This window comes from Pimephales promelas, chromosome 5, assembly GCF_988280905.1.
Source record: "Pimephales promelas chromosome 5, fPimPro1.hap1.1, whole genome shotgun sequence".
Taxonomy (NCBI): domain Eukaryota; kingdom Metazoa; phylum Chordata; class Actinopteri; order Cypriniformes; family Leuciscidae; genus Pimephales; species Pimephales promelas.
This window is the reverse complement of record NC_142773.1, coordinates 24,280,306-24,291,186: the sequence shown is the minus strand read 5'-3', so window position 1 is coordinate 24,291,186 and position 10,881 is coordinate 24,280,306. Positions and strand designations below refer to the sequence as shown.

Below are 10,881 nucleotides of genomic sequence, written 5' to 3'. Positions count from 1 at the left end.
CAAATTCAAGGAACAAAAACAAAGGCTCTACTTAAGTTCAAGGCAGGAGTCCAGACAGTGAATATATTCTACATTCACCTAGGAACACCATACTAATACTGTGTTTGACCCCCTTTCGCCTTCAGAACTGCCTTAATTCCTTAATTCTGCCTTAATACTATTGGCCTATGATTTGAGCTTTGTGATGCATTATCCTGCTGGAAGTATAGCCATTAGAGGATGGGTATGGTGGTCACAAAGGGATGGACATGGTCACCCCCATCTTACAACTGCTATATATGTCAGAGGTCGCACGCAGGCTCTGGAGCAACTAGGGGTTAAGTGTCTTGCTCAGGGACACATTGGTGTCTCACAGTGGATTCGAACACGGGTCTCTCACACCAAAGGCATGTGTCTTATCCACTGTGCCATCACCACCACATCAACAAGGCATTTTCGCCCACAGGACTGCCACATTCTGGATATTTTTCCCTTTTCACACCATTCTTTGTAAACCCTAGAAATGGTTATGCGTGAAAATCCCAGTAACTGAGCAGATTGTGAAATACTCAGACCGGCCCGTCTGGCACCAACAACCATGCCATGCTCAAAAATTGCTTAAATCACCTTTCTTTCCCATTCTGACATCCAGTTTGGAGTTCAGGAGATTGTTTTGACCAGGACCACACCCCTAAATGCATTGAAGAAACTGCAATGTGATTGGTAATGAGAAATTGAACCGGTGTTCCTAATCCTTCAAGGAAAAGTTAACTTCAAGAATGAACAAAAAAGTGATGTTGCAGCATGAGTTTGAATTTCAATGTGTGAAAATGCAATATCTGAAACAGATGCAAACTGAAATTTTAGGCAGTGCGAATTATATTAAGCAATTTATTTACATAGCAGTGGCACATGCTTTTTCAATCTGTCAAAAAAATAAAATAATTTTGTTAATTTTGTCATTTGTTATTGAAAAATGTCTATATGTATTTTGCAGCCAAGGTTTAAGTCATTACGCCTAAGCACAGCCGTTAAATACCTACGTACATTAACATTAACCGTAGGATATTATGTTTCCATTCCAAGCAATGACAAATTTGGACTTTCTGAAGTAAAGGTGGGACCAAAATTTGATTAACTAGAGTGACAGCCAATAGACTAATAGTGGACGGTCGGAAGTAGATAGGATTAGCCAATCGGCAACGTACTGCAAAATATGGGCGGGATATGTTTAAACAGCTGATAGTTGAGTCTGCGGAGGGCAGTGCGGATAGGGGAGACGACAACAACATCATTCAGGCATAATGAGATTTTTGTCAAGTCTCCTTTGTGCAGCTCTTTTGTTCAAACAGGTAAGACGTAAGAAGAGACAAAATAACCTGTTTGCTTTTTGGTGGGTTTCTCAAAAGGATTGTACCCAGTTTGTTTGCCAATGGTTACTGGCTAACTTACCAGCTACGATTAGCTTTCAGTAGGGATGTGCTCGTGCTCGTGCATGTTTGGGACCGCGCGGCCGAGTCCTCTCGCACTCCTGTTGACATGATGACACTGCTACCGCTATTCAAATCTACAGCACTGATCAAACGAGAGACAAAACTATCTTTTTTTTTTTTGCTGGAACATCAATCATGGCAGACCTTTGTTTTAATGTGAATTAATGTGTATTGCAAACAGTGAGACTGTGTACTGGAAATGTCAGTAATTTTCCAGAAAGACGAATATAAACATGCTAGCGCTACACTCGAAACCCCCTTTAGTTGGTTAACCGTAAGTTACCCCACACCTTACCAAAATTATATTAAATTAACGTTAGATGTAAAAAGTATGAATTGCCTGATATATATGATATTCGTATATGTTCATTCCATTAATGTTACTAGAATTATTTTAGTGTCATGTGTTAACGTCATGGTGTTATTGTGTTTGTGTGGGTTACAATGAGCTCTGTCTTCATGTAAATATTGTCGCAGGAAAGACTAATTATGATGATCTATAACTCATCATATGACCTTCTATCATATCACCTGTGTTATTATCAGTCCATTTTACAGTAACAAAGTTCTGAATAGTGTAATATATTAAGAAAATTAATAACATCTCAGTAAAACTAAAGCAAAAGCAAGACAAGTTCTAAATGTGGCCCTGCAATGTATTTGGAAGTCAAACTTTTTGTAATTAGAATACATAATTCACTTCACTATGCATTTCACTATATGAATGGTTTTATAAGGGTTAAAAAAGCTTTATGCAAGTTCATGTCCCCTCTCATGTCACCCTCAGACTTTTAGTTTTTCCTTCAGCAAGGAGGAAATGCACAAACCCAACCAATAACCTGAGCTGTATCCATTCTGATTCACAGGTTTTAGGTGAACATGGCATGGCACATTTCAGCGATCAGGGGAACAGTAAAGGCAAAGATTACTGCATATTCTTCAACTCTCAGTGGGCTCGACTACCTCAGGACCTCAGTAAAGCAGTTAGTAGCAATTTACATTTCGCACACACACAAACACAGAGGTTCAGATTGTAATGATTTCATGATAAAAGGCCTCATTCCCAACATAACCTTCTGCTGTATCTGAAACTGCAGAATACAATTTATCATCACAATACTGGCCCTCATTCATCCGTTATTGTTTTTTCAGGCACGGCTGCAGACTTACGATCTCACCACCTCTGTCCTGTGCTCCCCCTCTGATGTACCCGAGGGTGGCTTCCCAAACAGCATCCCAATGGTGATGAGAGGAAATTGCACTTTCTATGAAAAAGTCCGATTGGCCCAGATCAATGGTGCCAAGGGACTACTGATCGTCAGCAAAGACAGACTGGTAAGACTATAACACCATTAATGTCGTTAAAACATTTTCACAGGAGTCACAATAAGTTTGTTTGGCATCCTTTATAGACTCCACCCTCAGGCAACAAGTCCCAATATGAGGAGATAGGCATCCCAGTGGCCTTGCTAAGCTATAAAGACATGCTGGAGATCAGTAAGGTAATTTTGTCTTTGGATTGAAATGGTCCAATCAAAATCACTTTAAAACACATCACATTGAAACTGCAAAGGCAATAAAAGTTTAAAAGGCATTTATTTTCTCTCCTATTTCTGTTTGCAGACGTTTGGGGAGAAACAGCAGGTGGCCATGTATGCGCCCAATGAACCGGTGGTGGACTACAACATGGTGCTCATCTTTCTGATGGCAGTGGGCACAGTTGCTGTCGGAGGATATTGGGCTGGCAGCAGGGACATTAAAAAGTAAGAATTGTTACCTTGTAACATTGTGAACCATTGAGGCACAGGCTGCAGGATAAATAAGCGTTATTCAACTAAACCCACATCCGTGTGCCGGTAGACGTTACATGAAGCACAAAAGGGACGACGGTGCAGAGAAACAAGACGAGGAGATCGTTGACGTCACCCCCATCATGATTTGTGTGTTCGTGGTCATGTGCTGCTCTATGCTGGTGCTCTTATATTTCTTCTATGATCAATTGGGTAAATAAATCATTAAGTACGACCCTTTTTCAACAAACTGTGTACATAGGTTGAACTTGATGATATGATTTATTCCTCTGCATTTCTCTCACAGTATACATGACTATAGCAACGTTCTGTCTGGCTTCTGCTGTCGGTCTGTACAGCTGTCTTTGGCCTTTTGTTCGAAGACTACCATTTGGGAAATGCAGGTCAGAGATGTGCATGAGAAAGACAAGATAAGATTCTTTCCTTTTGGATTTGTATTGAAGGAGATGCTTTGTGTGTTGACAGGATACCTGAGAATAACTTGCCATATTGCCACAAGCGGCCACAGGTGCGCATGCTGATCCTTTCAGCCTTCTGTATAGGAGTCAGCGTCACTTGGGGAGTTTTCCGCAACGAAGACCAGTAAGAATAGTGAAAACCACTTTAGGACTTGAGACTCTTGACACTTTTGGTACTATAATGAATGGTATCTGATGAAAAATCATGTTCCCTAGGTGGGCGTGGATACTTCAGGATGCTTTGGGCATCGCTTTCTGTCTCTACATGCTGAAAACAATCAGGCTACCTACTTTCAAGGTGAGTTTAAAATGCTGACGATCACCTCAGCATGTGGAGGTGAAGCATTTCCTACTGATTTTTCTTCTCATTGTAGGCCTGCACTCTGCTGCTGGTCGTGCTGTTCGTGTATGACGTGTTTTTTGTTTTCATAACACCACTCTTAACTGAGGTACAATGCTCTTCTTAGTTTGGTTTTTAAAATTGATGCAAAATAAAAAATATATAAATTCTTTAGCATAAATGTGTTTATTGTTCCATGCAGAGTGGGGAAAGTATCATGGTTGAGGTGGCGGCTGGTCCCTCTGATTCCTCTACTCATGAAAAGGTAGTTTTTTTGAAAATTTGGAGATATTTAAATGAAGTTTTGTGGGGTCAATTTTGGCATTTTTGTCTTCATTAGCTTCCCATGGTGCTGAAAGTGCCCAGGTTAAATTGGTCTCCTCTGGTCCTGTGTGACCGGCCCTTCTCTCTCCTGGGTTTCGGGGATATCTTGGTACCAGGTAACATCATTACTGTTGTTGCAACAGATTTTCAGAGTTCAGGAAAGAAAGTGATGATGCACTTAAAAAAAAAAAAAAAAACGCAATGCTGACATGTTTACCTTGTTTAAATGTCACTGTGGTTAATGGTTTCGCCTTCCAAATCGAAATTGACTTTTTATTTTTGTTGCCATTTTGGATTAATATTTTTGATTGTTGGATTAATATTTTTGGTTGTTTCAATAAAAGAAAGAGAAATTATTAGGCAAACTTAGCCATCTGCCTCATATTAAGCCTTTTTAAGATTTCTTGAAAATCTTTTAATATAAAATGCTTGTATCTGATTTCTTTGTTTTTAAGAAATGTTATTGAAATCAAACTCTGCTTCAACATCCTTCTGTTTTTCTTTTTAGCCTTTTTTGATAATTTGATTCTTTTTTATTTTGTGTCCTCAGGTTTGCTTGTAGCGTATTGTCACAGATTTGACATTCTCATGCAGACTTCTCGAATATACTTTCTGGCCTGCACTTTTGGTAAGCCACTGGCAACCCTTTAAATTCAGATATGTTTAATGTGCTAAGATATCTGACATTCTGTTGAGCAATATTTCCCATGTTTTAGTTGAGTTATTTGGTATCTTTTTAAGCATGTACAGTACATGCAGTGCTTATCATTGAAATATTGTGAATGGGATCTCTTTGTTTAGGCTACGGCATTGGTCTTCTCATCACATTTGTGGCTCTGGCTCTGATGCAGATGGGTCAGCCTGCCCTCTTATACCTGGTGCCTTGCACGCTTCTCACCAGTCTTGCGGTGGCACTGTGGCGCAAGGAGCTGCCTTTGTTCTGGACAGGAAGTGGATTTGTGGTGAATACCAGTTTGATATGAGTGCCTTCTTCGATTGGAAAAGTTCTAGGGTTATGTACAGTTACTAGAATTACAGTTGAGTAAAACCACCCGCGTGTTTTTTGTTCTGCTCTTATTTTGCTCTCATTTTTACTGTGGGTGTCTTCTTTTTATTAAAGGAGGGGTTCAGTGTCAACCTGTACCTTAAGATTAAAAAGTTAATTTCCAATATGTATAATATGTATAATTGTTCTTAAAGGGGTAGTTCACCCAAAAATGAAGATCTTGTCATCAATTACTCACTAAGACTTTCCCTCCGTAAAGTGCATTAGTTCCCACCCCCTCGGGAAGTATTTTTTCCCTGTCATTTCTCCCATAGGGATTTTAAAAAAGCTTATCATGAATCATAACTTTATAAACTTTGATTTGAAGCATATAGTGATAAAAAGATATATAGTGAAAAAAAGAACTAAATCCCATGAAGCTTTGCGAACAACATAATCGAATTAAAAATGGAGAAATATAAAACTTCTCATGTACAAATGCAGTATATATTTTATGTTTATTGCAAAATATGCATATATAGACCATTTCACAAGATGTAAACAACACTGGTCCAGAAGCACTTCCTGTTTCAGTTTTTTAACACTACATACAAGCTGGGATAAAATACAACCAACAGAACATTTAAAACTGAATCAAAAAGGTAAACAAACATCTTTAAGATGTTTTCTTTACATGTGAAATAAAGAAAACAGTTACAAACTGAAACAGGAAGTGTTTCTGGACCAGTGTTGTTTACGTCTTGTGAAATGGTCTATACACAAACATTTAAGTATTTTGAGAGCTTATAGAGGTTGGCTCGATTACATCATTTGCAGTGCTTCATGGGAGTGGCCGGAGTTAAAGAGCTATTTTGGCACGTTTCGCTTTTTTCGACTCACTGGCATCATGGGTAATGTAGTTTTTAATTATAAATTCAACTATTAAATATGATTATTTAAAAAATACATGGAAATAATGTGGGCTGGCCATAGATTAACATCCTCGTAGCTCACAGTAGGTCTGTATTTAAAAGTTTATTAGTAATAGTTAAAAATCTATTTCCCTATGGAAATGAATGGAATTCTACTTCCGGACCCTGACTGTTGCGCTCATCACCCTAAAAATGTGACGCTTCAAAACATTGAAAAAGAGATTGTAAAATAAATCCATATGAATTGAACGGTTTAATTCAAGTCTTCTGAAGAGACTCAATTACTTGATATGATGAATATATTTAATTTAGACATTGATCAGCGAACATTCACTCAAATATGGTAAATGGAAGCTCAACCTAACAAGAACAAACCTCATTGGTTCTCGTGTGTCAGGCAAGCATTATTGAGCTTCTGTTTACCTAATTTGATTTCTCTATGATTAATGTTTATATGTTAATAAAAGCCTAAATTGAATCTAATCCTCATATAAATCTTTTTATGAATGTTTTGAAGCATCAGATTTTCGTAACCGATTCAATGGAACAGAAATCTCTCAGGTTTCATTTAAAGATGTCTTCATTTGTTTTCCCGAAGTCTCACAGGTTTGGAACGACATGACCGTTTTCATTTTTGGGGTGAACCGTCCTGTAATCACACAATCAGCCATTTACGTTTTTTGATTTCACAGGCATTTGTCTAAAGGTGTTTTTAAAAGTCTGTGGCATAGATCCCAGAGACCCTGAATGGAAACTCTTCTGTATACAAGATTTTACAGGGATTTCGAACGCTTCAGACAAATGCCTGTTTAACTGAATTTTATTAAGCCCAATTTTTCCCTTTTCTAAACCACAGTAACAGGAAGTGCTGTGCTACAGACTGATATACACAAGTTAAAACCGCTCGCTTGTCTCTATGGGTTGACAAACACTGGATCTCTCCTTTAGGTCTGGTAAGAGATCTGTGCGGCTCATGGGCTTACAGTATGTTTCATTTCCTCAGCTCTTTAGCTGCAGATTGGTTGGTCTTAAGTTGATCTATGGTGATTTTCTGTATGAAGTAGAAAAGAATCTGATCCTTGTCATCTCCTCTGAGTGTTTTCTCCTTCACCAAGTTATAAATCAGAAACCATTTTCTCATTCTCACTTGAAGCGAAGCGATTCTTACATTTTTCTTCTGCTCTAAGTATGCTCACCAAGGCTGCATTTATTTGATCAAAAACAGAGTAAACCTTACAAAGTAAATTAATTTTATTTTAAGGCAAAAGTTTAATTTTCAGCATCATTACTCCAATCTTCAGTGTCACATGATCCTTCAGAAATCATCCTAATTCTGATATTGAAAATTGTTGTGCTGCTTCATATATTTGTGGAAATCTTTGATTAATAGAGTTAATAATTTACGTGAAATTAAAATCTTTTAACATTATAAATGTCTTGATCACGTTTTGTGTCCTTGATGAATCTCAGTCATCTCTTTAAAACAACTCTTACTGAACTCATTTATGTAGTGTGCCTATATAAATGATTTATGTATCAAAATTAAATTAAATCTGTCTCTCTTATTTCTTCCTCAGCCTCCTCCAATTGTGATGGAACAAATCAACTGTACTCAAACCACAGGACTGTCCACAGACGAACCCCAGTCCAATCCGGAGCCGCCGGACTCTGAAACGACCAATCAGAGTGAGGACCCCCCTCCACCAGCCCAAGTAGAAGTACCGCATCTTACAGATGCATCTACTTAACAAAAACAAAAGACTGGAAGGATGCTAATTTCTTTTTCATTTTTTGAAGTCGGTTATATATATCTGACTATATATGTAATAGACTTGAGTAGTATGAACATCTCAGTGCACTTGTTTTAAGCCTTTGAAGTTGTACAGTCTGTGTAAACCAAAAAACATGGAGACACAACACCTGCTGTGTTTCATCCAACTCGTTTCAAGTTTACGTTTGATGGTATTGGGAGGGGGTCGAAGGGACAGTTTTAATCGTCTTCACAAGGATTTCAACTCTGTGTTCATTTTGTTCTCTCTCTTCTTTTTGTTTGTAAATAGACTGTAAAAACAGCCTTTCAGTAAATGAAACGAAGTGCAGCTAGACATTTAAAAAAAAATGTCCAGAAAATTAAAGACAGCTCATAAAAAAATTTGGCTTCCAGTTGATAATGCATTAGTGACGGGTTCTTGTCACAACAGCGCTGAAGTATCACATCCTTTGAAATACGGTGCTAGTAAGGCGTCGGGAATAATGATTTATTAGTTTCATTCTTTAGTTCTGAGATGCGAATGCTGTGGATTGAGATTGTTAATTGTTTATATTACGCTATGCTGTATAATTAAGAGCAGCGCTGTTATACACGGCCACATAATTTAACAAAAACTTCCATATTGGTTTGGAATGGGACTTCAACTTTAGTTGCATTGATATAGATCATAATCATATTCTCATGGCTTATTTAAAAGTATTGTATTTAGAAGTTTCCGTTTACTTGATGGAAGGGATGTTCGAGGTCTTTAAATAAAGTGCTTTTTAAGTGCAGTTTTTAAGGATAATTTCCCGCCCATCTGTTGAGTGACAGTCCTGTTTTATAGTAGGAATTTTGTATTCATGGTACTTTTTTTTAAAAGTTGTTTTTCCAGTGTAAAGCACTGATGTTTTTGTGTATGATTTAACAATCTGAAGTTACGTCGAGTTTATTTAAGAAGTTTATGTTGCTCTGTTGTCTCATTGAAATCTTTTTGACTTGGGTACACCGTGATGATCATGTGGAATAACTTGGGACAGTTGTTGAGTGCATATATTAAAGGAATAATGCATTATGTTATGAACTGTGTATTGTGGTGTTTTAATGTGAGAGCACTTGCAAAATACTATTCATGAGGTCTTGCCATTTTCTTCCCACATCAAAAAGTATTTGGTAAAGTGGTATTGTATAATTGTGTCTTATTCTCACCGGGTTCACTGGACTTGCTATGAATTCTAACTCCAGGCTAATGTTTATATCTATGACCAAGCTGGGGGGGAAAAAAGCATGAAACCGCTTTAAACTATTGTGCATGAAATGAGCTGCACTGTGCTGAAGGCCAAATTGCATCATGAACACACAAAAAACAAGGCACTTCATGTCAAAGGTTGTCGAGCCCTGGGCAAAATAGACTTAAAAAAAATATATATATATATTTAGATATATCTAATATCTATTTAGACTAAAATGATGAGAAACCTCAGTCCTCAAACCTCTGTTTTTCTTTCATTCATGAAAGGTCATTGGTGCTCTTTTCATAATATGCAGAATGACAATTTTCAGTATGAACCCAACACAATGCATATCCTAATAATACTCTAATATTGTGGTTATTGGATGTTCTGCTAAAATGCTATTATTTTAACTTATATGGGATCTAATGCTTTTTGTATACTTTCCCAAAAAAAAAAAAAAAATCCATCAAAACAATTTGAAAAGTTTTGTAGTACTCATTTTAGCAAATCTGAATTTCTTTGCCCTCTGTAACCAAAAAGAGTGCATTCTCATTTACATGTTTGGGCCTAATAGTGGAATAATACATTATTTTATTTTGGGCTGCATTAAATTAAGCCATGTCATGTTCAAGATGACAACGTGATGTTCTTAAGCCCCTGATTTATTGACAAAAGTTAAACAGTTATTAACAAACGTTATTAACACACAAACAAATGTATGGGATAACGTTAGTTCACTTTGAAATTAATTTTTGATATGTTTTAACGTTAGCTTACCTCAAGTCAAGGGCATCCAAGATGTAACGGTAGGTGTCTCTGTTCCCACAGCATTTTCAATTTCAAACCTTTCACTAAACATATTTAGATATACGGGAAATTACAATGGAAGACGATTTCGATATATATAAATATGTTTAGTAAAGGTAAAACTTCCAAAATCTCCGTGTAAACAATGCGTGACATAGACGCGCGTGGGTTCACTTCCGGCGTAACTTTGGAGACGGTTCATGCCTAGTTCACACTACATGATTTTAAAATGTCGGGCTGAACTGTGCAGTTCACACTATATGACTTGCTCTCAGTGAAATCATGAGTGTTCAAGTTGTTTAGCTGTTCACACCACACAACACAACACAACGTGATTGATCCACAACAGGAGGTAACTCACTACACGAGTTAACAACGCACTACATAGAGATACAACCACGATCGGATGATAAGAGCATATCATTTGTGACTCAATGAGAGCTGTTTCAGTACTATAATACGGTCTAAATCCTGAAAATAATCAAACAAATAACGAGTTGACAACAACACGATTCTATCTGGTCTAGAAACCATGTTTTGTAATGAAAAACCACGCAATAAAACGAACCAGAAATGACGCGAAACTGCAGAGAAGAACACAACACACGAATATGGACGTCAGACAGAAACTAGTGCTGCACACTGTTTGCTCGACGATCTGCTCTGAGAAAAAAAAATGCAAAAAAGAAAAAGTAAGATTTACCTGGTGTCCTCAACCCATGCGTTGCTATGATTGGCTGTACTCATGACATCACTGAGATTGAGTC

General features: G+C 37.4%; 1 protein-coding gene across 3 annotated transcripts; it reads left to right on the top strand.

Annotated features, from left to right (window-relative positions):
* The first annotated feature begins 1,197 nt into the window (after positions 1-1,197).
* Positions 1,198-8,208, top strand: sppl2b (signal peptide peptidase like 2B). 3 transcript variants are annotated; one of them, XR_005618779.2, is made up of 15 exons: positions 1,198-1,331; positions 2,339-2,455; positions 2,625-2,807; positions 2,885-2,974; positions 3,096-3,235; positions 3,333-3,475; positions 3,570-3,666; positions 3,749-3,865; positions 3,958-4,039; positions 4,116-4,190; positions 4,284-4,346; positions 4,422-4,521; positions 4,956-5,033; positions 5,207-5,442; positions 7,900-8,040. XR_005618779.2 is itself a non-coding variant. In XM_039654689.2 (15 exons), exons 1-15 carry the CDS (start codon positions 1,284-1,286, stop codon positions 8,068-8,070), a joined length of 1,665 nt encoding a protein of 554 aa, XP_039510623.1. In that variant the 5' UTR covers positions 1,198-1,283; the 3' UTR covers positions 8,071-8,208. The 3 variants fall into 3 exon arrangements, 2 of the variants coding, with proteins under 2 accessions (XP_039510623.1, XP_088987289.1); XM_039654689.2 differs by having other exon boundaries at positions 5,207-5,367; positions 7,900-8,208; XM_089131163.1 differs by having other exon boundaries at positions 5,207-5,417.
* The last annotated feature ends 2,673 nt before the right edge of the window (positions 8,209-10,881 follow it).